Source organism: Crocodylus siamensis, chromosome 9, assembly GCF_052110815.1.
Source record: "Crocodylus siamensis isolate JL-2025a chromosome 9, ASM5211081v1, whole genome shotgun sequence".
NCBI lineage: Eukaryota > Metazoa > Chordata > Crocodylia > Crocodylidae > Crocodylus > Crocodylus siamensis.
The window spans coordinates 42,090,673-42,117,759 of record NC_143403.1 but is presented as its reverse complement, the minus strand read 5'-3'; the positions used below and the strand labels follow the sequence as shown (position 1 = coordinate 42,117,759).

At 51.6% G+C, this 27,087-nt stretch overlaps 1 protein-coding gene across 6 annotated transcripts; it reads left to right on the top strand.

Annotated features, from left to right (window-relative positions):
- The first annotated feature begins 290 nt into the window (after positions 1-290).
- On the top strand, positions 291-24,146 carry ENKD1 (enkurin domain containing 1). Of its 6 annotated transcripts, none has more exons than XM_090063337.1 (8): positions 291-668; positions 16,728-16,831; positions 17,284-17,508; positions 18,167-18,339; positions 20,496-20,657; positions 21,353-21,522; positions 22,391-22,527; positions 22,987-24,146. In XM_090063337.1, exons 1-8 carry the CDS (start codon positions 571-573, stop codon positions 23,145-23,147), a joined length of 1,230 nt encoding a protein of 409 aa, XP_089919463.1. In that variant the 5' UTR covers positions 291-570; the 3' UTR covers positions 23,148-24,146. The 6 variants fall into 6 exon arrangements, with proteins under 6 accessions (XP_089919463.1, XP_089919464.1, XP_089919465.1 ...); XM_090063338.1 differs by lacking the exon at positions 291-668 and adding an exon at positions 9,613-9,720; XM_090063339.1 differs by lacking the exon at positions 291-668 and adding an exon at positions 9,650-9,672.
- The last annotated feature ends 2,941 nt before the right edge of the window (positions 24,147-27,087 follow it).

The following is a 27,087-nucleotide window of genomic DNA, read 5'->3' as shown; positions in this document are numbered from 1 at the left end:
AGGGAGACCAGCCCACGAACTATTAGTTCAGACTTAAAGGGTACTTGGAGGGGCTGGATGTGTTCAAATCAGCAGACCCAGATGAACTTCATCCAAGGGTGCTGAAGGAATTGGCCAGTGTCATAGCAGAGCCACTGGCATGACTGTTAGAGCACTCATGGTGCTCTGGTTAGGTCCCAGAGGACTGGAAAAGGGCCAATGTGGTCCCTATTTTCAAGAAGGGGAGGAGGGAGGAACTGGGAAACTATAGGTCAGTTAGTCTCACCTCTATCCTTGGGAAAACTCTGGAAAAAATCATTAAGGATCAGATTTGTGGGAGCACAGCAGGGGTAATGATGCTGAAAGAAAATCAGCACAGATTCATTGCAGGTAGATCCTGCCTGCCTAACCTTGTTTCTTTTTATGACCAGGTCACAAAATGCTTAGTTGCAGGAGTCGAGGTAGATATAATTTGCCTAGATTCTAAAAAGGCCTTTGATATGGTATCTCATTCTGTTCTCATAAATCAGGCTTGTCCAACATACGGCCCGTGGGACGCCATGTGGCCTGCCAAGCCGTTTTATCCAGCCCATGGCGGCACCACCGCTGTGGAGTGCAGAGCTGCAGCCAGGTGTGGAGCCGCGGCCGAGCACGGAGCCGCCATCGTGGAGCACGGAGCCGGCAGCGAGGTGAGGCGGGCAGGGCTCGTCCGTGGGCCGCAGCCAGCAGCGAGGGGAGGGGAGGGGAGCTGCTTACCCCCGCAGGGCCAGGCTCATCAGTGAGCCAGGTCCTGCCCTCACTGCCCCAAGGGCTGCCAGGCACGGGGCTGCCCCAGCCGCGCCTGATTGGATGAGCTGGGGACAGCGGGTGCAGCTTCTTCTCTGGCTCTCCCCTTGCCCCTGGCACGTGGCCAGGGGAGCTGCAGCATGGCCCGTGCCCTGCCCGCGTGCATGGTGGAAGGAGGCACGAGGTAAGTTCCAGCGCGGAGCTGGGGGCGACTCGGGGCCGGGCCGGGTCTGCAGGGCATGCGGTTGCTAGAGCTGGGCTGGGCGGGAGGCAGGAGGAGCCCAGCCCCGAGGCGCTCTACGTCCAGCCTCCTCCTTGGTGGTTCAGGGCCTGCAAATGTAGCCTGCATGGCTGAGGACAGGGGTCTGCATGCTGCTGGAGCAGCCCATGCAGTGAGGGGGTCCTAGGGGCCCACCCCCACAGCGTGCAGCCTGTGCAACACATGCTGGTGTCATCTGGGGCCCACAGCCTCACCAGATCTGAACAGCCCTGGACTAGCTTATCCTTGAGATCCTTTACTAACTTGATCATGGTCATTGTAGTTAATTAAATAGAAATTGTAGGCATATACTGCAGAGACGTGGATAAGGTAGTCCAGGGCTGTTCAGATCTGGTGAGGCTGTGGGCCCCAGATGACACCAGCATGTGTTGCACAGGCTGCACGCTGTGGGGGTGGGCCCCTAGGACCCCCTCACTGCATGGGCTGCTCCAGCAGCATGCAGACCCCCGTCCTCAGCCATGCAGGCTACATTTGCAGAACATGGACCACTCCACCCCTCACCCCCAGAGGCCTTTCCCCCTTGCACAGCAGTGGGAGAGGTGGCTGCCCAGGCCCATGCCCTATATATTAACTGCTTGCAGACCCCATGTAAACTGTGGGCGACATCCTGGCCTTTTGTGGGCCACATGTGGCCTGCAGGTAGTCAGCTGGGCAGCCTTAATCTAGTCCAACCTCCTGCACAGAAAAATGATGTCCTGTTCCTAAGCCATACCAAACACACATACTTTCTGAAAACCACAACTTCCCTAGGCACATTTCCAGACCCATTTCATTGTCACTTCCTGCAACTTCATTGGTGTCAAAGGTCACATGATATCACTTCCTGATGTGACACCACTTCTGGTGAGGTCTTTGAATATGGCTCACTGGCCCCCTGGGTGATAAAAGTTTGTGATCCGGCCCCACATTCAAAAAGGTTGGACACCCCTGTCATAAATAAACTGACAGGCTGCGACATAGATGATTACACAGTCAGGTGGGTGGCAAATTGGCTTAGGGGTCGCACTCAGAGAGGTGGATGAGTCAATATCGACCTGGAAAGATGTGGGCAAGGCTCGGTCCTTGGACCTGCGCTATTCAATGTCGTCATCAGTGACTTGGACGAGAGCGTGGAGAGCACCCTGTCCAAGTTCGCAGATGATACCGAATTATGGGGTAAATTTAACACACTAGAGCATAGGGAACAGATTCAGGTAGATCTGGACAGGTTGGGAAAATGGGCAGAACAAAATAGGATGCGGTTCAACAAAGACAAGTGCAAAGTGCTGCACCAGGGCAAAAAGAACCGCCAACACACTTACAGGCTGGGGGATGACCTTCTCAGCAGCAAAGCAATGGAAAGGGATCTTGGAGTCATAGCTGACATGAGTCGTCAGTGTGACAAAGTGATCAACAAGGCTAACCACGCTTTATCATGCATTAGCAGATGCATCACGGACAAGTCCAGGGAGGTGATGCTTCCCCTCTATGCAGCACTGATCAGGTTGCAGTTGGAGTACTGCGTCCAGTTTTGGGCGCTGCACTTCAAGAGGGATGGGGAGTATCTTGAGAGGGTTCAGAGGAGGCCACTTGTATGGTCAGAGGCCTGCAGGCAAGGCCCTGCAAGGAGAAACTGAGGGATCCAGATCTCTTCAGCCTTCACAAGAGAAGGCTGAGTGGTGATCTTGGGGCTGCCTATAAATTCATCCGGGATGGGCAGCAGGAAATAGGAGATGCTCTATTTACCAGGGCACCCCCTGGAGTAACTAGCAACAATGGCCACAAATTGACAGAGAGCAGATTTAGGCTGGACATCAGAAAGAACTTCACGGTGACGGTTGCCAGAATCTGGACTGGGCTCCCAAGGGAGGTGGTGCTCTCCCCTACCCTGGGGGTCTTCAAGAGGAGACTGGACAAGCACCTAGCTGGTGTCATCTGACCCCAGCGCTCTTCCCTGCCCAGGGCAGGGGGTTGGATTCGATCATCTACTGAGGTCCCTTCTGACCCTAACATCTATGAATCCCTGACATCCATAAGAATGACTGGAGGGTGGGGGATGAGAACAGAGGCCCATGTCTGGCCCCTGCTCCTCCCCTGCACTTTGGGTCTGGCTCTGCTTCCCCCTCCCCGCCAGTCCGGGCCTGTTCCCCACCCTGCTGCTTCTGGTCTGGGCCTATTCCCCCATCCCCCACTTCGGGTCCGGAGCCGCTCCCCCTCAGCCCTGTGCTCTGGTCTGCCTGGTCCACATCCACCTGCCTTCCCTCCCTGCTCCCCTCCCTCCCAGGTGTTGGCGGGGCATAGTCACCATTGCCGTCACCGTGCCCACCTCCCGATCCCCTCCCTCCCTTCTCCTCCCTGCTAGCTTTTGTTGGGGCCTGATGGCGGGGTGGCAGTGGCACACTCCCCTCTGTCATGGTGGGTGAGGATGGAGTCCTGCATCCGTCCCTGTCCCCACTTCTCATCTGGTCAGGGGAGAGGGCGAACTTCCCACACCCTTGCCCCACCACTTTCAGGCTGGGCCCATTCCCCCCCACTCCCCCCTTCGGGGCTGTTGCTGAGGCATGGTGGCAGAGGCGGGGTGCCACCACTGTGCCCCTCACTCCCACTCCTGCTCCTCTCCCTCCCACTCCCTGCTGGGTTTTGTTGTGGCCTGGGGGGCTCTGCATCCCCCCGCATCTGGCTCTGCTCCCACTTCTTGTCCAGTTGGGGGAGGGGGGAAATGGCCCGCTTCTCCCCCCTCCCCCCGCACTCTGTTGCCGCCACCTGCAGGGAACGGGGGGAGGGGAGAAGGGGGGGCATCCCCTGTGTCCCCGTCATCACAGCAGCGCACTGCCTCCTGTCCAAATGCTCTTGGAGCGCTCTGATTGTCTGTCTGACCATGACGCTTTATTTGCACTGATCGGCTGACTGAAACAGCCAAAGGCTTTTATAATATTAGACTGGTCTCCATCTTTGCTAACCAGCACCTTGCACCAATGCTACATCCCACATGCTCATCTTTTCTCCTGTTCTTTGATCTTACCCTTGCTCTGGGAAAATTTCCTCCTCAGCAGCTATTCCTAGGCACTGATGGTACTGGGGAGAGGATGCTGTAACCCCAGAGCAGCTGGGCACGGAAGGAGGCTGGCATCAGACAACTGCACAGCTTTACTCAGCTCAGGCTGATCCAGGATTTCCTCATGGCATCTGATGACAGATTTAAAGTAGCAGCAGGAACAGCAGCAGGTGCTGTTTACAAGCTGCCCTTGGGGATTTGCCCTCATCTATCGCAGCGTCTGGCATTCAAGGGTTAAGGCTCAGAAGCTTATGAAGCAAAGCGGTTTCTACCCCCCGCCTCCCCCTTGCTAAGGCCAACAGAACTGGACAGAGCCCCATGCTGCCACAATAACCTTTCTCTTTATATTATGGTTTTTCTCTCAGCCCTTGTGCAGCTCAAATGGGTGGTACAAGCCCATGATGTTGATCAGGATCAACGCAGATAGAGGACAGAGCTGCTAGTGTGTTTATTATTATTGCAGAGGTCGTAGTTACATATTTTTTTCAATTTTATTAGATAATATTGGACACCTAATACTACCAGTGACCACTCCCCCCAGCCCTTCTCCTCAGCATTGACCCCCCTGCCCCCCCACCTGGCTAGTGACAATCTTGTCCGCCCCAGCAAGGTGTTTCCCAAGGCTGCTCAGCCAGTCAGAAGTCGCAGCTAGAAGAAGCCTGTCAGAAGTCACCAGCTAGGCCACGTGGGTAACTGTAGCTCTTTGAAGTTAGCAAAGGTCCTCAGATACCAGTGAGGGGTGAGTGGATAGGAAGGGTCCACAAGCTATGAAGGAGCTATCGCTGAGCCTCCAGGGATGGCAAGAGGTTCTCCCCCATGCAGAGGCCATTAATGAAGCATTCCTGGGAGATGCTTTCTGCTGTCACAAACCAATTAAAACGTTTTAGGGGGATGGCATTTTCCATCTGGTCTCTGTGATGTTGTTGCTGTGATGTTTCAGTTTTACACCTGTAGTTGTGTGGGTACAAATTATCTTAAACACAAAAATGCCACCAGAATTGCAGGGCAGCTAAGACTGCAATCAACAATTAAGGCCTGATTTGGGGGCCCAAGTGTCATTAATTCCTCTGCAAATAACTTCCCAGGGGAAAACAGAAGCTAGTATCAAAGCATTTGATCCTGAAAAGCCAGAGATACTGGCACTGTGCTGTGAGTTAATCAGATGGGATATCACAGGAAGCTGGTTGCAGAACAGTCACAGCCCGTTGTGAACATCAAGAATTGCCCAAGTTCCAGTCACACAATCTGGACTTGCTGTAAATGAGCCTCTTGCCTTTTGTTTCCTGCTATAACTTGCCATGGCCTGGAGAGCTTATACCTCCTTCCGAGCTACTGCAGTTTAATTGGGAATGGGATTTCAGGGCCTCTAACCCTGCCTGACTGGAGTTCCCTTGCAGGCAAAAATCAAAACTTGTTCATCCTCTGTAGCCATTTATATGTTCTTCAGCAAAGGTTGCTGTTTTTCTCCTGTGGTTGTATCCTGAGCATATAGTTATCCACAGAGCTATCAAGCCATAAATATGTGATAGTGGCCTTAAAATGTGTAAGCAGGACTTACTCATAAACAAAAGACCTTGCAAAGACCAGAGGGACAGGAGGCTGGAGAAGGAGGGTATTTCTCTCGTTACAATGCTTTTGACAGTCTCAGCTTAATGCAACCAACCATCCTGAATTTGGCAGAAGACTCCCAAATTTTTGATGATTCCAGGTAAAAACTAATTTATCCTGGTTCTGATTATCCCAGGCTTGCAGCTGATGACAATTAACTTGGATTAGCCATGACTGCTCAGGCAAAAAAATGTTATCTCAGATACACTACAAGTACTTAGAAGTTGGACAATAGGCTTGTACACCTGTAGGATAAAAAGATTTCTCCTTGGATAAACATGACACCTGTTTTTCCCCATAGAAATCAGGTTTCTTCAAGGACAAAGCCTTTTAGAGATCCTCAGATCCTACAGAATTACAAGCCCATTATTCCACTTTAAGTACCTGTGAAGTATCCGAGATAACTTTTCCCCAGACCAATCCTGGCTCATCCAAGGGACAGTAAGAGTGAATTTAGTCAGGCTTCTGGCCTCTCTGACTAGAAAAACAGACAGAGATCAGAAGTGCTGATACTGCTTATTTCAGTTATATGTTTTGAGATAAACCCCGCCCCCCCGCATTATTACTCTGTGCACAGATGTCCAATTAGGAAAGCTTGTTTTAGTTTCTTCAGGGTCATAGTTTTTTCTCTTTATCTGTCTTAAGTATAAAAATGCTTAGAAACTGAGGGAGGGGGAGATTCCTTTGAACAGACAAGTGAGTGATCCCCCTGCTGTGTGGCATTCTCCCTGTGATCACAGTGTAGCCCTCAATAAAGAAAAGCTGGCTCTGTCAGTTCTGATTCAACCACAACGTGAAGTTTGAGTTCTTCCACAGGACAAACCTGAGAATATTTTTTCCCAGCATGATTTAGCGAATTTTAGTTACCAAACTGCAAGTATAGAGGGCTATGCCACTCCCAGCTTTTGAGACTGGTCAATCAGAAGCAACTCAAATGCAGTGTCTGTTTTTAGCAGGCATCTATCTTGCGAGGCAATAGAATTATGCCGAGTGGAACATCAGCTTGCTGAAGGTAATCCTCACTTGAAAATAAAGTAAAACTGGAGTGACCCCTCCAGGGTGCAAAAGCTTGGGCAGTGATTATGGAGACACTGAGCTGTCTGCACACCAGTGTCCCCCTCTCAGCCTTGCTGGTTTAATCCAAAGAGGCAAAGGAGAACGTCCAGAGAGTGCTTTTTCATAGATTTCTAGGGTCAGAAATGACCTTGTAGATCACCAAGTCTGACCCCCTGCTCTAGGCAGGAAAGAGCTCTGGGGTCAAATAACCTCAGTTAGCTGGTGGTCCAATCTTTTCTTGAACAACTCCAAGGTAGGGGTGTTGCCGGCACAAGGTGCCCGAGGGAGGCAACAATTGGGTTCGTTGCCCGGTGTGCGTCGTGCCAAATAAACACACTGGGGGAGAAGCAGACAAAGTTTATTTGAGCTCAAGTAAAAGGCACAGGGAGACTGTATAGTCTCAAATCCTGCGCACCTAACCCTGCAACAGTGGGATCTTTATACCCCTGTCAGTTTCACTGTCAGTGATTTTCCATCAGCTGGCCCCCCTCTTTCTCCCCTTTCTCTCTCCGAGTGGTGCCCTTGCATTCCACAGATAACAGTTTTAGCTCGCCTGCTTTCCAGAAGGACAGGAGATTGCAGGCGCCAAAGAAAGGGTTACAAAGGTTGGGCAAGGGGGTTTTTTGGCTCTTCTGAGCCTGGAGCAGAAGGACTTCCTCGACACTCGTGGTCTTACGTCCCTCTGAGTTACCCAGGGTTATGCCCAGTGACACCAACAGGGGAAAGCACCACCTCCCTTGGAAGCCCATTCTGTATTTTGGTAACCCTCCCCATAAAGAATTTCTCCCTGATATCCAATCCAAATCTACCCTCCTTTAGTTTGTGGCCTTTATTTCTAGTAACCCCAAGGGGCACCCTGGTAAACAGAGTATCCCCTATTCCCTGCTGACCCCCCATGATGAGTTTGTAGACAGCCACGAGATCACCTCTCAGCCTTCTCTTTCGGAGGCTGAAGAGATTCAGGTCCCTCAGTCTCACTTCATAGGATCTTACCCACAGGCCCTCAACCATGCAAGCTGCTCTTCTCTGAACCTTCTCAAGTTTATCCACATCCCTCCTGAAGTGCGGCGTCCAAAACTGGATGCAGTACTCCAGCTGCAGCCTGACCAATGCCACATAGAGAGGAAGCATTACCTCCCTAGACCTGCTCGTGATGCACCTGCTAATGCAAGAAAGTGTGGTTAGCCTTACTTATTACCTCATCACACTGGCGACTCGTGTTCATTTGTGTCTCAGCCAAGACTGCAAGATGCCTTTCCATTGCCATGGTACTCAGAATGGTACCCCCCAGTCTATAGGTGTATTAGAGATTCTCTGTCCCCAGATGTAGCACCTTGCACTTATCCTTGTTAAACTGCATCCTATTCTGATCCACCTGCTTCCCCAGTCTATCCAGATCCGCCTGGATTCGCTCCCTGCCCTCCAGTGGGTTTACTGAGCCTCATAGTTTGGTGTTGTCTGCGAATTTGGACAGTGCTTTCAATCTCCTCGTCCAAATCACTCATGAAAATATTGAACAGCACTGGTCCAAGGACAGAGTCTTGGGGAACACCACCACCCACATCTCTCCAGGGAGAAACCGCCCCATCCACCACCACTTTCTGGGTGTGTCCCAGAAGCCAGTTTTTCACCCACCCTACTGTGAAAAAATCCACATCTCAGCTACTCAGTTTGTCCATCTATTGGGGCTTCACCCCTGGACTGGCTGCTGACCAGAATTAAAGAGCCCAGTCTACTCTATCATGGATTGGACTTCAGTTCCACAACTTTTAGGTGGCATTTCCTCCACCGGGGGTAAGACTAGTACCCTCCTCTAAAGTACTCTTCTGCACAAAGTCATTGGCACCCTAAAGATTGCTAGGTTGTTTATCCACTGCTCAGCAATCAATGTTAAGTCGCAGGTACTTCTGTCTGCTCTATGTTATGGTAGCAGTTTGTACTTTCCACCCTAAGGACAATACCTTGTTCAAGGAGCAGGTGCCCTCCCTCTCCTGCTGCAATGCCACCTGTTCTCAACCGGGTCACTCCTTTCTGGTGTAACGCAAGGAAAAGTAGGATACACATACACATGCCTTTGATCACCCTGGCACCTTGCTTCTTTTATGGGTTCAGAAGGGGTCTCAGTAAGCAGTGGTGTAGCAGGGCAGCAGTGCATGGGGCAGTGCCAGCTGCCACGGTGCAGGTGGCCACAGATGGATCTGGGATTTTGGAAAGGTGGCACGGCTCATTGTCATGTGCAATACAGCACACGTCTTCCTGTGGTCAACAAGAAACTAGTCCCGTGGGTTGGCACTGTAGTATTCAGTTTAAAATGGAAACAAGAACAAATATCACTATCGGAATGTCCATTAATTTGCTCAGTTATGTATTAAGTTAATAAAAAGAGAACAAACTAGGCATAAGACGGCAAAGATGCTGCGCTGTTAGTCTGGTTATTGTCACGCTGACTGTATGCCTCATTTACTCTGGGCTGTTAAAAGCTAGCACCTTGGGCCTCTCGCCAAGTGTCTCAGTACGTCTGGGCAGTTGTGTCTATGCCCCGCTTCTGCTTTGTGGCCAGAGCTAAAGCCCGGGCAGAGGCTGCAAAGCTGGGACAGGCGGGACGGGCTGCCACCGCGGCAGGAGGAGCATTTCAACAGAGGAACCTCGAGACCCTTGAAGAAGAGAGAGGGGGGCACTAACTAACACCTGCGGAGGCAGAGATTAGCAGGACTCGAGGAGCCGATAAGGGTCCTGACCCCACTCGATCCCACGTCTCTGCCTGAGCACAGCCGCGCTGCGCTGCCAGGCCCCGGGGGGCGGGTGAGTGCACGGCCCGCCCACTGGGTCGAGCCCCCCACAAGGACCTAGCTGCGCATGCGCGGCGGTGGAGCCCGGCCGGACTCCATCTCCCAGCAGCCTCCACGGCGCCGGACCGGCTTGTTGCCTGGTGAGGGCCGTGTGGGTCCGCTCTGCCTCGTCAGCAAGCTCTAGGCAGGTGCGTGCGCGGCTCCGGGCGCATCCCGCTGTGGGGGCGGCGGAGGTGGCGAGCCGGGGGTCGCGTCAGGCCAGGCCCGCCCCGCCCCGCCTGCCGGTTGGGGTCGCGTCAAATCCCCTCCTTCGCGGGCCAGGCCAGGCTCCCCGCGCCCCTCGGCACCGCCGGCAGGGCCCAGAGGCGGGGGCCGGGGGCGCCGAGCACCGACTGCTCTGGGGCAGCGGGACAGGGTGCGCGGAACCAGCCGGCTCCAGTGGCCTCCGGCGCGGCGCGGCGCGCGGCGGCAAAGGCAGCAGGAAGCGGAGGCTGAGCTGAGCAGCGTGTTACACAGTAATTAAAGGAGAACGGCCGGAGGAGCAATCAGAAGCGCGCCGTGACTCCTGTACGTGCTGCAGCGAGGGGAGCAGCACAACACAGTGGAGACAGCTTCGGTTTTTACAGCTGTCTGTCCTCTGCGAGCACCTAAAGCAAGCACAGACAGCAGCAGGGAGCATAATGCTGAAATGGGGCAGTTTAGGGCAGCTATTTGACAGCACCAGTTTAGGGCAGGAAGTGAAATTGCACAGGGCACGCCCAGGCAGAGAGCCTGGAACAGTAGAGACTGTGACCCAAGCTTCAAAGGATGAAAGTGCTATAGGATCTCTATGAGCAGGAGTGGTTAGATCCCCAGCTTCTGGATGTTTTCAAAAGGTGATGGATATTGGTGGGTAGAGATCCTGTACCAGTTTGCAGTTGTACCTTAGGAATCCACTAGTGCTTGGTGGTGGGAGAGAGTAGTATGAACGTCTCTGCTTGGTTTTCACTCGCATCAGACTCTCACATGAAAATGTATAGCTGGTTCGTCCTGGTTTTAGGCGGCCGGTGCAGCTGAGAGCCTGTTGGGGTGTGCATGAACTCTGAGCCTCATAGAGGAAGCCTCGGAGGTTAGTTGAACCAACTAAATGTTTCTAATGCAGTTTGCTGGAACACCCCAGGAGTGTTGTGGCAGTGCTGGTATTTGGCTAAGAGTTCAGTCTCAGAGATAGATTGCAACCTAATTACACTTAACCTGCCCAGTTGGGCCTGGGCTGGTCTGTGTGCTAGATCCAGCAGTATAGAGCCAGTGGGCAGGACTGGTCTGGTGGGATGTCACATGCAGCACATTCCCTGTGCTGGAGCAGCTTCTGTATTGTAGGTAGTGTCAGTCAGCCTTGCTCCAGGGGTTATGCTGCTGCAGGCTGTGCATGGGCTGGATCAGGCACTGTGGGTACTGCCTGTTGCCTTGGGAGCTGGCACAGGGTATAAAGCTGCATCCCAGTGGACTGGCCCTGAACTCTGACTCTGAGGCTAATCAGGATTGGGCCCCAGGCTATCTGTGTGCAGGGCTGTGTGCAGTAGATGCTCCATACCAGCTCAGTCTGGCAAGCAGTGTCTGTGGTGCTGTCTACCTGGCTCACCAGAGGTAATACAGCTCTTGGAGTGGGGCTGGCACATGGTGCATGGGCTAGACCCAGTGCCATGGGTGCTGCTCCTGGCACTGGGGGCTAGCACAGGGCTTGAGCTGCATGTGGTACCCTGCTGAACAACCTGTCCTGCTGGCTCCAGCACAACCCGATCCAAACTGGTCTCATAGCTAGTGCACAGGGTTGGTTCAGCATAGACACCTCATACAGCTCATGCCCCAAACTGACCCCCTGTGCTACAAACAGCACCTGCAGTGTTGGATCTACCCCTCACATGGGACCAGCTCCATGTGCTGCATGCAGGGTCAATTGGAGACTCGCAGGCTGAATCTTCTGTGGCTCCATGGGCCAGGTCCAGCCCATGGGCCATGTTTGATGCCCCTGGTGTAGGGCACCTGGCTGATCTCTCCAGTGGCAGGGTTTTAGCCTTTCAGGACTTCAGTAGATATATGTTCCTTGCACCCTGAATGGCTGGAGTGGAGATGATCACACCCATGTAATCTTGAGCTTGTCTGAGCTGTATGGGACAAGTGCTAGTCATTTAGGCTGTGAACGATGCTCCAGGGGTTGTATCTCACAATGAAAGGAAGGAAGCAGCCAGAGGATTCAAGGGCCCTGAGAAATGTTATCTTTGGTCCTCAGTGGGGAGTTGCAATGGGAACCCACAAAAGGTGAACCCGTCCCCTCATTTCTGTTTGAGATGCGGCCAGTGGACAGATGCTACAGATGCCAACATATGCTTTGTCTTCATCTGATCTAGTGGAGAGCTGTATGCTGGGTCCCTCAGTCTCTGCATGGGAAGGATCCTTGGGGCAGAGCAGAGGGAGGCTGCTTGCTATGCTGTGGCCAAGCCTGTGCTGTGCTGTCCTACCTGTTCTGGCCCAGGAACATGTAACTCCCTTGTCCTTGGAGCATTAGGGAGGTCACATCTACCTCCTCACCCTTTCTTTAAACAGGTACCGGTCTTGGTCCCTGCCTGGTATCCCATACAGATGAAAGTCCCATTTGCCTTGTGTTCTGGGCTATTGCTGAAGGGTATCGTTTCTGCCTCTTGGAAAGAGCATATGAGCTACCTTTGCTCCTAACAGTTTGTGTGTGAAGGTCAGCCCAGTGCATAGGGAAAAGATGACCTGAACACAAGTCACCAGCATAACTGGTGTTAATTGGCCCCTCTGTCAGCAGAGAGGCAGAAGAGTAAACAGGCCTTGAAGGCTGGTGTCTGAGGGCAAGGCAGAGGAGACCCTCTGGGAACAGAATATGGTCTGCAGTCTCTGTGGCTACCAGGAGCTTCTCATCTGTTTTGGGACCCATGGAGAGTGTCACTTTTCCTGTTCCTATCTATTCAGTGGGGCCAAGGGGAATGTACACATTACGTTGCATTCCCTGGGGGCTTGAACAACAAAATACGTTGCTTATCAGGTGTAACTTGGATACCGAAGGGGCAGGCAAAGCAGCCATCAATAGGGGAAATATTCTGCCATCACACTGCCCTTCTTCCTGCTAAGTCCTTTTTCATGCAGTGGCCCATATTCCTTCATATTAAGCTCACCCAGACTTGCTTTCTGATGGGGTGGGGTTGCTTCTGCTGGCATTGAAATTGGAAACATTTCAACCTTTCACAATAATGGGAGCAGAACTGATGTACAGTGCTCTTGCCCCAGATCGTTGAAAGAGGTGCATCTTCCTGTGGGTATCAGCAGCTGGAAGAGGCATTCTCTTGTTGCTTTCTCCCTGATCTGCCAGCTGCTCTCTTCAAGCAAGGGAAGTCATCTTGCATTGTTTGGAGGGCTGTTTGCACAGCATGGTTGGTTGCCACTGTGTTTTCCCACTGTTGCTCTGTTGTAATAAGCTTTCCTTCTAATCCAGTTCTATCAAGAGAGAATATAAAGGGAAAGGGTCTGAAAGGGGCTTTTACTAGTTCACTCTGGAGGCCCTGTTTCCTTTATCACAACCCTTTCAATTGAATTACAGCAATCACCTCGGGGCAAACTTGGCTTCTAAATTTCACTGCATTATGTCTCTCAGAATAGGCTCTAAATATATTGCTGCTCATTGTTCTTTTGGGTTAATCTCTGTGACAAATTTTTCTCAATCAGTGTGGTTGGTTTCCTCAGGGTTTAGCTAGTACTGGTGAGAGATTGGCTTTGCCTCTGCACACTCAGCTGTCTTCCGGGAGAACCTGAATAGTTCAAAGCTGTGACCTTGCAAGGAGAGGTCAAATACCACAGGCCTAGATTCTGCCTGCCCTTTGAGAATGCACCCAACAAAGCTCTCTCTTGCATGCAGTGGCATTTGCTTGGGCAAATCTGGGCCCTAACTGCAGAAAAATAAGACTCCTTTGTGCTCACATAGTGTATGTGGGTCTTCAGTCACCTTGGAAAAACAGATAAATAGCAATATTACATTTTACTGATAGGGACTCGGGCACAGGGAGAGGCATCAATTTGCCCAAGGTCATAGAGCAGCAATGAACCTGTGTGTCCTGACTCCCAGTCCAACTGCACTGGCTGGGAGTCGAACCCTGGTTCCAAAGCAGGGGAAGTGAGGGCCAGGAGGAGCCCAGTGTTTCCAAGAAGATGCTTTTAAATTGAGCATAGCTGGCAAGGTCTAAATGGCTTGAAAGCAGAGTGCTGAAATAACTCAGTTGCCAGTAGAGTGACTTGGTCCGCCTGTCTTTCAGAGTTGGAGAGCATGTGCTCAGCAGGGAAGAAAGTAAGCATGCCTGGGCTGAGGGTGCAGCATCAGATTTGTGTGTCAAAGCTCTCCTTCCCCAGCTGATCCAATTTGCCAGCACTGGGTTAATTCAGGGTCAAACCCACCATTTTGTGTTCAGCCCCTCTGTCAGCAGGGTTTAGTGTGGAAGCAGCTTTGCATCCTGAAACCTTGGGTGCATGAAGGCGCTAAATAGTCTCTCACCTGCAGGTGTATTTGGGGCAGGTCAGGAGTTTGTGTCACATTTTATGCTCCAATATGGTGACAGGTAGGCACTTTTCAGTTGGGCTGTCCAAGAACTGGTGATGTGCACCAGCATGGAAATTCCAGCCTGATCCTTTGGTATCTTCGAATGCAGCAGGGCTGTGTGTCTGACAACACCTGGGCTTAGTAGGACTGAGCTGACACAAATGCATAAATCCCATAGCAATGTTTTGTAGCATTTCTGATGTCTAAGGAGGCAAGATCATGACTTGGGATAAGCCCCTTCCTCCTCAGAGGAGCCATGTAGAAAATCCCCAAGCAATGTAAGTGGCAGGTCAGGGTGTGTACAGGATGTTCTGGGCAGGAGGCTTGGAGCTGTCAAAGCAGGAAAGACAGCTACTGAAGAGTGTGAAAGGAAGCACCCCACTCCCCATACCTTGCGTTACCTTTCCCTTTAATACCCTCATGCAAGTTTTGCTGCAAACATCCCTGTTTTGCACCCCAAGGGGTAGAGGCATTCTTTGGACTCTTCTGCTATTGGAAGCCAGTTTGGATGAAGGTAGGATATGAAGTTATAGTTCCAGAGCATGACTTGTTTGTGCTGTTCTGTTGAGTCTGCTGTGAAAGTGGGTTCAGTTAAGCCAGAGCTAAGGCATGTGTGGGCCTTGTCCACGCTGCAGAGCTTGGCTGACAAAGCGCTGAGTATATCCTTCCCCACAGCTCCTCCAGGGCAAAATGAACCCTCCTTCTGCTTGCAGAATGACATCAGCTTTGCCAAGCAGAGTAAGGCTTTTGCCTTCTAGCAACTGCCAAAGGAGCGTGAGGATATGCCCAGCTGCTCCCCCTTTGACAGCTGGTTTTTCTCCACTCTGTGCCAGCAGAGCATGAACAACAGCTGCTGCAGTGGAGCTGTGTGATGTCACGTGCTGGGCAGCTCTACCAGCAGAGGCAGGCGAGTGTAGACAACGCCTCTCAGTGCCCACCTGGGGATCATTTAGGAGCCGCTCTACTGGAATCACTCAGTTGGCAGACAAGCTCTTATTCAGCACGTGACTGTCACTACTGTTTTATGGCCTGTGCAATTAGCCCTGGGGACTAAATACTTAGCCCTCCACTAATGGAACTAATTTTGGAGCTGTACCTGCATGGCTGTAACAAGGGAGACTAAGGCAGATTAGCTGATGTCATCACAGGCTATTTTATCCCTTCCTCCAGATCAATAATACATTGGCTTGTAATTTGAGCTGGGGATCCAGTCTGTCCCTGGAGTACATTGAGATTGCCTTGCCTCCTGCCTGCTGGGGATCTGGCTGGAGGTGCTAGTATGGAATCACCTTTGCTGGTCAGGGATCCTGCTTATGGGTAGGAACTGATGCCAAGGGGGAGCTGAGCACCTGCAGCTCTTGCCAGTGTCACAAGATGTTGATTCTTCTCAGCTCTCCTTGGAGCCTGCCCCAGCATTTCTTAATCTTTATTTTCTGAGGGATGGTTGAGTTGCAGTGAAAGAGCAAACAGATTCCCTAGCCAGTTGATCAGGGCAGAGGTCTGAGCTCAGTCAGGGCTGAAGATACTGCCTGGCTCCCTTATGGCATGGACCTTGGATGGACTTGTGTTAGGGATCTGGGGTTGTTCTGGGGTCTCCTTGGGGAATGGGGATGTTGCCAAAGCAGTCTAAGGGCAAGGCAGGGTCCAAAATGAGGGGCTGCTTTGAGGAGGGGGCTGTATATATGGTATTATGGGTTTACATTTGCTCTGCATCAGATCTGCCTAATTTAGACATTCACAACATGTTTTCTTAACTGGCCAGCCTTGCCCAGTCCTTTGAGGGCCCTGCTGGGCTCTTTCCTTCCAGTGCTCCATTCCATGAAAGAAGGTGCTGGCCCTGAGCTATTCCTGGGCAGTCCTAGTGATGGAGAATTGGTCCAACCCAGAAGGTTGGGAGGGGTAGTGGAGGATTTGAGTATGGTGGGACCTTCCCAGGGTGCTGCAGGGGCACAAGTGTTGTCAGCATAAGGACTTGTCTGCATTTAGAGACCAATGTGGTACAAGGCTGTGTTTACTTGTGAAGTGTGGTAACTTCTCAGGAGCAGCTTTGAGAGTGGATGCTCTTAGTATTTTCACATGGAGCTATTCCTGAATAGCTCCAGGGGCAGATGAGCTCAAGGCCTGGGCAGTGGCATGAGCCATGGCTGAAAGGAGACTCCTTAGAGCTGCTAGAGGTGGCTGGCACAGGCATTGGGGTGGGTTGCAGCCTGTGCTCATGTCAGTGACTGCAGCATGGATCTTTGGGTAAGGTGACTGTAGCATGGATCTCTGGGTAAGGCTATTCTTGATGTCACCCTTCAGAGCAGAACTGCTTGTTCTCAACCTTCTGGAGCAGACAGAGCCAGCAAAGAGGCTTTGGGTAAGGGAGATACAACAAGAAGTGTGGACAGTTTAGTCAGCTTTGGGCAGGGTCTGGTTAGTCAGTGCACAGGGGGGCTTCCACTTGGGGCTGTTTGTGTGACGGTTGTATTTCTATCCCCCAATTCCAGGTGTGATCTCTTCAGTGAAGGGTGGGAGTGCAGAAGGATTTTAAATAACTATGGCTGGAAAGGACCTCCTGTGCCCAAGCAGCTTCTGTTCCTAATGATTTGGATTTGTCTGTTGCAGCCGCAGAGCCAAAGCCAAGATGTGTGAAGGGCCTTCCAGGATTACTGGTCCTATCCCTCCTGACCCCACACTTTTACCAGACTATTACAAATGTCCCCTGTCAGGTAAGTCTCAGGTTGGAGGCACTGCAGAGCAGGGATCAGATGTACAAAATAACCTGTGACTATGTAGTATTTTAACAGATCACTGTCCTCTGGCCTTGCATTATACTGTAGCCATTGGAGCCATCTCAGGGGTCAGCTCAGTGGCTTTTTAACAGCCTCATACTGTCCTTTGTGGCTGCACACAGTCACTACTGTGTGAGCAGCCAGGGCAGGGAGTTTCATGAAGACTCAGCTCAGCAAGGTGGGGAACAGTTTCGATGTGCTCTGCAAGGGTCCCTGATGGGAAGGGCTGGATGCTGAGCAGATTGATGTTCTGAGTAGAAGGGGACTCCAGTGGTGACTGAAAAGTGGGTGGAGGAGGCAGCAATTGCTTGAATGTTTCTAGCTTCCCCAAACATGAGGGAGGCGGCATCGCTCCCTGCGTATCTTGATTTTGTTGTTGTCTTTCATAGCTCGAGGGAGGTTGGAAGGGAATGCTCTGAAGCTGGACTTTTTGTCTGGTCCCCTGGCCTCAGATCCCAGCTTATACCCCAACTGCTACAGTGCACGCCCTGCCCAGCCTGCCCCACGCATCTGCCCCAGTGGTAAGGACATCCTGGCAAAGGGGCAGAAGGGGACAGTTGGGGTCCTGCTGCAGCTGGAGGGGATCTTCCTTGACAAGGAATCACCTCCCAAAAGTAAGTATGATTGAGCAGTTGTAGTTGATGGTATGTAAAATCTGTAGAGGCTGGGAGGGGTAAGCGCATGGACACATGGACTCAGGTTCGTAAGTCTGTGCAGGGCAAGCATGCCAGCCACTACCACCCCCAATGTGTGAAAAGTTTATTGCTCCCTTTATCTCTAGAATAGCAGCAACTGGTACCTTTTCCCTTTGCTGTGAGGTGGTATTGGTGTTAGGATAGTGCATGCTGTCTGACACTGACCTGGAACACTAGTGCAGCCCTCAAGATTATCTGACAATGGAAACCAGAAGAGGCAGATGATGTGTCGGTTGGTCTGGCACAATCCCAACCAGGACAGTGAGGATTATAACCAATCCTGTGTTTTCCTGGGAGAGGACAATTCTTCTGTTACTAGTACTGTGCAGGGGCACATCCTCCTGTGCTTGTTTGTGCAGCTGCAAGTACCAGCCACATGGGGTATCCATAAAAAATATGATTCCACTATGTGCCTGGCACACAGGGAAGTTAAGAGGGAAGACGTTGCTGTTAGTGACTTGGGTAATAGAGACCCCCATCTCTGATGCTGAAGGTCCTGGGTTCTGCATCTGTTGGTGACATCTCAGGTTTGCTGTACATTACGAGGGCAGAAGCTGTATCTCCTCTTGATGTGCAGGAAAGGAGTCCAAGAACTATGAGAAGGAGAATGTGAGGCGGATACGGGAGATCCAGAAGAAATGCAAAGAGAAAGAGTTGGCCAGGGAGCACAGCCGACCTCAGCCTGTGAAAGCCTTATGGAAGTCTCAGAAGTACGAGAATGTGGGGTCCAAGGTGAAAGCCAAGATACAGGTACCTGCCTGCTGCAGTCCCTAGCCTATGACATCCCTTTGCCTTGGGAGGGTATGGACCAGTCAGCATGTTATGTAGATGCTGTGCAGAACAGTGGAGGGCATCTCTTTGCAGGGAGAACCCTGGTGGTTTTGAACTTCTCCTTTGAGGCTAGGAATCATAGAGCCATTCAGTGCTCCAGCATCCCATTTCCTGCTCAAGGGACAGTGATTTTGTTCCAGCCTCAGGTCTGAGAGCAGAGCCATGTCATGGACAGGAGAACCTGACTTAGACAAGGAGAATGGAGATTCCTGAATGCACCAGCCTGGCATGTAAAGGAAAGCCCCATTGTGACAGTAGGGGAGTCTAGTCCAAGGGTGGGCAGTTATTTCAGGTGGAGGGCCAGTTACCAATTTCTGGCAAGCTGTTGAGGACTGCATGGATAGCCCCACCCCTTGACAGGTGTCCTGCCTCCTGGTCACCATCTTGGGACTTCATTTGACCCCAGTATTTTTTCCTGCCATGGCAGGGGGTCGGACTAGATGATCTGCTCAGGTCCCTTCCGACCCTACAAACTATGAAACCCCTGATCTTTGCCCCAAGAAGTTCCTCGCCTTACCTCCAGAAGTAATCCTTTCAGCAGGGGGTTTTGCCATCTCAGAACCAGAAAAATACCAAATTATATTCTAAAAAGAGAACAGCTGAAACATTTATTAATGTGATTTCAAAGAATATTTTGTCCTGGTTTACATGTGTTTCTGTAATGTACATAGAGGTGATTGTATATAATAGTTTAAAATGAAGTCTTACTCTTGTATATTGTGGGGGAGGGGGTGGGTATAGGTTTGTGGGGTGTAGGGGAGAGTGTGGGCATGTCTGTGGGGAGATGGATAGGTGTGGAGGTGCTGGTATGGGGTGAGGGAGCATGTGGGTGTGTGCAGATAAGTGGGATGTAGGTGAGTATGGGGTTTGTGGGGGTCTGCGTGGGGGGGCGGGTGGCTGGGGTGTGTGAAGGGGTGTGGGTGTGGGAGTCTGCATGTATAGCAGTGTGGGTGTATGTGTATGGTTAGGTGTGGGACTCATCTTATGAACACACACCCACCGGTGCAGCCCCATGCTCTTGGTCAGGAATTTAGCAGGGAGCCACATGATTCTGGAGCAGTGGCGGGGTCAAGAAGGCAGCTGAAATGGCTGGGGGTGGGCAGGTCTGGGCTTCTACCTCCTGCTGCCGGCTCCCTCTGGGTCCTACTGCCCTTGTCTCCTGTAGTCTTTGACAAGAAAACAGGAGCAGATAAATATTTTCTAAATTTTTTAGGGGTCCTGTGGCCTGGATTGAATGGCCTGGTGGGCTATATTTTGCCCACCCCTGCTCTAGTCACTACACAGAACTAGGGAAAAGGAAGGTCCCATCATTTTCCTGTACTACATCTATTGGGACAGAATCAGATACTGCTATTGCAGCAATTCCTGGTGGGATGGAGGGGGCAGGGACTTCAGTGGTGTTACATGACAAGAAGTAATAGCATCATTGCCACCTGGCAAACACCTACTCCAGTGCTGGCCCTTCTGTTGCCCAAATGTATGTACTTCTTTGAGGTCCTCTCTAGTCACAAGAGCTCTTGCATTTTAACAAGCTGCATCCAGGCAGCTTTCCAGAGTGATTTGCTCAGGGACCAGACTGGGCCACTCTGCAATGAGCAAAGGCTCTGTGTGCTGTGTCACTCATCCTTATGGGTTAAAAGGTCAAAGGGCCCACTAGTGTGACTATGTTACTGACACCTTATAGTGCATGTAATTCTGCATCTCCTAGGTTCCTTGTGCCTTTTTTAAGTCCTTTTAATCCCTTCCCCCAGCAGGTTACAGCTTGAGATGTAGGCCTGGCTGGAGGGGCTGGACAGTTGCACTATCCTAGCTGCTTGCTAGTTTGTTTCTGACTTGGGTGTTGCTCTGTGGAATTCAGTGGTCTAATCCAGATTTACACCAGTGCTTCATTGAGCAAGATCTGGGCCAGTCTCTGCTGACTGTAGCCCCCATCAGGGGTCTTCTCTTGACATGCGGAGCAGCAGCAAAGATCAGGGCCATTTGTCTGCTGGGAACTCCTGGCTGATTCTAGGCTCTCAGTGGCTGCGCTGAGTGGTTTTCCATTCACTCTTTTCTCCTAATTTTGCTGTTCTCAGGAGAACTCTCCCCCTCCCAACCCAGAGTCTCAAAAATTCCTGAGGGCATATTCCCGCTGTGGCTCAGGAATCCAACCACGCCGGTCGCTTTCCCCAACGCCTTCCAAAACGAGAGCTGTGATGGGCACTGAGGCTCCGGGAACGCAGAGCATGGACACCCAGGTAGGGCACAGTGGGGGCTAACTTATCTGATTTCACATTCCTCTGGACTCAGTAGTTACTTCTGCTCCTTACTGTACCTGGATTCTGCCCTCAAGACATTGGGTTAATGATCTGTCAAAACAGAGAGTTTTGTTTAGATTGCCTGCTGGCTCAGAGAGGCAGGTAGGATCTGGCAGGAGACGAGGAAACTGAGCTCAAGGGTTTCCTAACACTCGCTATGTGGCTCTTCTCTTCTTGAGGGATAAAGAAACCCCAAAGTTTTCTTTTTAGACCTCATGTTTCCTGTCTCAGAGCTCTCAGGGGTGTCTTCCTTGGGCTTTGTCGGAGACCTCACAGGTTTACCAGTGTATTGCATATTAAGAACTTAGAATGGAAAGGACGGGCAGTGGTGCTTATGCTGTATGAAGATGTCCTGTCTTCAGAGAGCTGAGTAGTTGGTAGAGTTAATCAGTGTTAATGCTAATGGGGTTGAGGGTTGCAGTCCTTCAATTACAATCCTTTCCTCTCTGGAGCTGGCTCTTGTGGGGTTCTCATGTCACTGCTTCTCTAGGTGCTACAGAATTTGCAAGCCCTGAAAGTACCTGAATTTCCAAGGTGAAACACCTTGCCGGGGCCTGGGATTAGTGTCTCTGGGCATCTGTCTGCCTGTTCCCTGCTGCTTCATGCTCCCTCTACCCCACCCCCATTCCTTTTAGATCCATGTGGAAGGCACGAGCATCAACTTTGTCAGTCACAATGCCCAGAATGCCAAGCGGGCCCAGATGCGGCGCTCTCGCTCTCTACAGTTGTTGACTGAGGTGCTGGAGCAGAAGCGGCGGGAGCAGGAGGAGTACAACAGCAAGCAGAAGGGCCATGTCCCCCGCTAGTATGTACATGTCTGCCTGTCCACTAGAGCCTCTGTCACAAATAAGCCCAGCTCCTCTGGCACTGCACCCAGAAGGTATAAAGCAGTAACTGGCCTGCCCTAAAGAAATTACTGCTTCCCTGTTGTGGGATATGGCCTGTCCTGTGGCCTGATTGTTTGTTCTTTTAAGCATTTAGAGGTTCCCATAGGCAGTTCTCAAGTGGTGAACTGCTTGGGCTGAGTAGAGCTACTCCCATGCTCTCACTAACTCCTTGCTTCTCATTGGCTCTGGCAGTGTTTCTTTAAAATCATTTGTGCCTCAAGTGTATGCAAGAGCCGGATGGCTTGGGGTTGGGAGGTGGGAGAGTTGGGCATAGCTTGCAGTGCCTTTTGCCCCCCGAGTCCTGGTTCGGATCTAGCCCAAGCCCTTGATATCCATTCTCTGCTTGGTGTCCATTGTGGGGACTGCCTCGGTTTATTTAGGTCCTAGTTATCACAGAAGTTGCCACGGCCTTGGTGCACATTTATTGGTGCTTTTTAGTCCAGAAGCTAAGGTCTGGTTGTATAGGGGAGATTGGCCCACAGCAGTCCCTTCCTTGGCTAGGGCAGTGCTGATTGCTGGTAGGTAGCATGTAGGAATCTGCACAGGTCTGTGAGGGGAGAATATTAGTCTCCAGAGCTACTGGGCACTTGCCGTTGGAGAAAATGAAGTGCAAATGAAGTACCGCTGGGAATGGCTGTGGCTGGGACTGTCCCTAGGAGCTCACCTGGCTCTGTCCTGCTCTCTCTGGCCAGGGTGTTCTCTCCTGCCCATTGTATGTCTATTGTACTGTCTGGATTTATCCTCGAGCTGCATGTGCTGACCTTTGCTCTTGTTCGGTCCTGGCAGCCTGCTGCAGAGGAAGGATCTGTGGCGCAGAGAGACAGAGGAACGGCTGCGAAACCTGCCAGACCCTGACCTGCCTCCTGGCCACACCATGATGCCAGAGAGCCAGCGGCTGGAGACCCTTGGGAACCTGAAGCAGAGTAAGCGGGAATGAAATACCAGTTCAGCCTTGGAGATGGCCGTTGGTGCCTTTATGCAGAGGCATGGCTGGCAACACAGGGAGATTTTTGTGCTCCTCACTTGAGAGTTGGCTTCTCTAGGGTTGGACTCCCATCTCCTTCCCCTTTTAACCCTTACCTTGCCAAGTTGCTCTCTTGGGCTTTGATCTTCCAGAGTAAGAACTTCCTGGAGTAATAGGTCAGGGCTGCAGTCCCTCTTAATGAGGGCCTCGCCTCTTCCTGCTCTGATGTGCCATCACTCCTGGTTACAGTGGACTTTGTGTGAGTGCAGGATGCTGCTGGATCGGGCTTGATCCTGTGTGGATAATGCCTTATTCACCACTGCTCTCATCCCAGGTCCTTTGTGATTAAAATCAGCCATTAGTGTTAAGGTAGAAGAGACTCTCTGTGTCCCCTCTTATGTGTTCCCTTCCCCCACAGCTCAGGCACAGCTGACCAAGGACCTGGTGATGCTGCCAGTGCGGGCTGACACTCTTGGTGTCCAGAGGAGGCGGTCAGAGCTGGAGAAAAAGCTGTCACAGATCGAGGAAGCCCTCAAAATCTTTTCCCGACCCAAGGTCTTCATCAAGTTGGACTCGTGAGCAGAGAAGGGGACTTGCAGTCACTCCACTTGCAGGGGGAGGGGAAGGGGAACCAAATTCAGTCCACGGTTTCATTTGCTGCAGCAGCAGTTTCTTCTGTGTGGTTCCTCATTCTGCTGCCAGGCCCTGTCCTGGGGAGAGCAAGACTAGCTTGGGAAGCTGGGCCCATTCAGGTGCTAGCACCATTGGAGTCTTGGAAATGGAACTAGTGACAGTCATTTCCAAGGCAATCTTTAGGCCTTTTTGGCACAGAAGACTGGCTCATCTGCCTTGGAAAGCAGCTGTCCCCATGCTCCCCTGAGAGCTGCCCTTGCCCACACTCCCTGTGACCCATCTCCGTTACTTGGATCGATGACATCTGGACAGTGTCAGAAGCAGCTGCTCCTATGCTGCTTGGAGTGTAGCATGCCCTGACCCATCTGCTTTCCTCCTGAGGTAAGGTGAGAGCAGCAGGAAGATGGGGAGATGAAGGGCCTTTTAAAGCAGGAGACCAGCTTTTGAAAGTCTCTCCCAGTGCCTGAGCCCAACCCTGCAGGATCTTACCTTTATCACTGGTGGTATAATGGCCTTGCTGTGCCCAAGTGCTGACTTCTGCCCTTCCCTGCCCCCAGGATGTGATAGGAGTCCAGGGAAAGCAAAGAGCAATGCATCTTGCCTCTGGACTGACGCCTCTGGCCCCTGCAGCCCTTTGCCAAAGGGCTGTTCCTTAATGCAGCTAATGTCCAATCCCTTATATGAGGCAAACTTAGAGCTGTGTTTGGCATACCTGCTGAGCATGCCTGGCAGCAAAGGGGCAGGAATGAACAGGGGTGAGCTCCTGTTCCTTCCAGCCTGGCAGGGGGGAGGGGATTTAGCTGTGGGCTGGCCTAGGGATGGTGGTGGGAGTGTGAAGTATTGAGGGCTTGGAAAGTGGGTTGTTTTGTTTTTTTTTGTTTTGTTTTGTTTTATTTTTTAAATAAAAAGCTTTTGAAGATGCTGGATACTGGTGAGGAGGTGGTTGGAGATAGCAGTGCCCAGGCACGCGGAGCCTGGCTGTGGGGAGGGTTCTTGAGGTGGTTCGGTGCCAAAGCTGTGAGGGACCAGAGGGGAGAGCTATTTTTTCTTTTAAATTTTTCTTCCAGAAAATATTGGCATTTAATTTTTTTTTTGAGAATTGGAAATGTTCAAATTTGTCTGCGCCTCAATTTCAGAATCCCACCATGTGTTTGAGGCAACTAATTGCAAGGGAAGGTGGAAAATCCGGCCCCCAAGCCAAAATAAAAATGAGATTTGGCCCCAAAAGTAGGATTTTGAGAGAATTCACAATACTTGTGCCTACATTTCCAGCTTTGGAAAACACCCAAGGCTGCTGCCTCTTGTTGGAGACCAGCTCCTACGTTGAGATGGATGGAGCTGAACTGTGAAAGGGATCAGCCTTTTACATAGTAAGAATATAGATGTGGGAGCCCAAAGATGGTTCCATGTTGGCACAGCTCAGTCCTTGCTGGGCCTGGTGTGATCATGGTCATGGAAAACAAAAGGATTTCAATCCTACTCAAAAGGAAACTCAAGACATGCTTCCAACAACATGCCTGTGCTGTGTTCCTGGTGCGTGCACCATTTTGGAAGTGTTGGGGATCTGTGAAAGGCAGCTGGTACTTGGTATCCTGGAGGTGGAATCAGAGGTGTGATTGCAGCAGAAGTGAGCATCCCCAAGCTGCTGTTCATTTAGCTGGCTGGGGTAGCCTTAGTCGTGAGGATGTAGGGGCATGGGCTTCAGCATGGATGGCTTCAGTGGGTTTGAGCAGTCATTGCTGAAGTCTGAGCTGCTGTGTTTTTGTTAGTATTGGCTAGGTTAAGGCTAGCATGGGTGTGCCTTTCTGGCTGCACTGAGAGCCCCACGGGGCATTTCAGCCCAGCTGGTACCTGCTGGCTTTGCCAATAGCTAGGTCACATCAGTAGGTAACAACAGGAGGGGTAGAGGGGTGACAGTACCAGAGATTAGTAGCTGCCTTGTACTGTGCTAGGCTCCAGTTTGCTGCAGCTCTGCATCAGGATTGGTCAGTACACATAAGCCTTCTTGAAATATGATAAGCATTATCCTGCCTTTATGCTGGGAGTCCTGGCTGCCTTGATCAAAACCCTCTGTGAGCAGCAGGGTCAACTGGATGGCACAGCTATGGAGGCCCTTCTGAGTGCTGCCCAGAGGACACTGACTCCATCACAATAACAAGTGGCAAAGGCCACTACCTGGAAGGACAAGAGATGCTACCACCTTGCAGGGGTCCCAGCCTCACACCTGGCTTGTGGCAGCCACTACTTACAGCTGTGGGATGTGATGCAGGCGTGATGCAGAGCCCGACCTGGGCTTCCACTGCGTTCCCCTGCAGAAAGGGATGGGCTGCCATGCAGGAGGGGTTGGTAGGATCCTGTGAGGGGGCAAGTCGAAGTTATGAGTGACAAAGCAAAATAAAACCCTAGATCAGGCCAGTGCCTTAAGTGCCTATCTGTGCTTCAGTGATGACTAGGGGGAAGAGGAATGTATGAAAATAACAGGTGATTGCTGATTCCTGTCCATTCTTTAGTCCTGCCCATACATTCCACTGTTAGGCAAGTCACGTAACGGAGCCAGCACGTGGTCCACCGAGGTGTGTGCCACTTCAAGGCCCAATGACTTGATACCAAGGCAGAACGGTGGTGGCAGAGGAAGGAGAAGGAGACCAACGCAGGGCTGCAAATTCCACTCCCCCATGCAACAACATGCCCCAATTGAAGAACATGTGTATCCGGAATCGGGCTCCTCAGTCACCTGAGGACTCATCAGGCCTGATGCATGTCATCCTTGACTTTGAGGGGCACCGCTGCCATGTGGCTCTTGACTGTTCTAGTCCTGGGAGCCCCTTGGCAGACCCATTGTTGACAAGCAAGGATGGAGTCCTACAAGTTCTCAGGACCTGAAGTGCCCCAATGATCCTCTGAAAATCCAGCCTCACAGGGGAAGGGAGATGGCTACACTGGGGCCTGAGATTCTTCTACCCCCTTTTCCTGCAGAGTAGAGCCAGTTGTGGCTGGGAAGGGTTGGTGCCTTTGCCTGTTGCTGCATCCTCCTCATAACCAGACATCTGAGTGCTGTTAATGATCTGACTCACCTGGTACTGGGATAAACCAAGCCTGGATTAACCAGATTTACTTCTGGCTTCTGTGGGGGAATTTGCCTGCCTGTATCTGGTGCCTGTTCCCTGTCTGTGTGCAGTACAGAGCTGGTTTCTCTAGCTATCGGGACTGGTTGTTGCAGAATAGGATTGATGGTACTGCAACCTTCCTGGGAAATACCTGGGTAGCTCCTGTTGCACCCAGTAGAGGGCAGCACTGACACATATAGCGAGTGTCCCCCGACCCCCCAATGCCAAGGACATAACTGGGATGAGAGTTGGCTCTATGGACCATTTGCTGGATGGGGCACAGCACCAGGATGCAAGCTCAAGTTGGTTCCTTTGTAGGAGATGTCCCAGGGGCTGGTCTGGGCTGTGCTGAATTTTGATTCCCCACACACCTACCTACCTCCCCCCAGCTCCGTTGATGTCTGCTGTTCACAGCATCCGTGTCATGCCTGCAGGGGCAGGTTCATAGGAAGGCCATGGAGTGTGTGACTAAGCCCAACCCTGACCTAGAGAAGCACAGCTCTCCCTGTTACTGCAGGTCCCTGCTCAGTATGTCTGTGGTGCCAATGCACAAGGAGTTTATGGGATCTTGGAGGTTTCATGAATCAAAACTCCTTGCTCCTCCCTTGCTAAGCAGCAACCTGGCCCTTCAGGAGCCTTCAAAAGGAAGTTAGGGCTTGGCCAGGCCAGGGTGTGGCAGCACAGGCACCTCCTGCTCTCTGCTCCCCAGTGGGGCACATGCTCACAGCAGGGGCTCCATGGAGCAGGAGCTGTCAGGCCAGGTCAAAGCAGCTAGTGTT

Bases quoted from the DNA above. Each gene is read 5' to 3' on its own strand.
- ENKD1 (XM_090063337.1), top strand. From the start codon at position 571: ATGGCGGCACCACCGCTGTGGAGTGCAGAGCTGCAGCCAGGTGTGGAG. The intron at 17,509-18,166 runs GTAAGTATGATT...CTTGATGTGCAG, and splicing joins CAAGGAATCACCTCCCAAAA to GAAAGGAGTCCAAGAACTAT. The intron at 20,658-21,352 runs GTAGGGCACAGT...CATTCCTTTTAG, and splicing joins CGCAGAGCATGGACACCCAG to ATCCATGTGGAAGGCACGAG.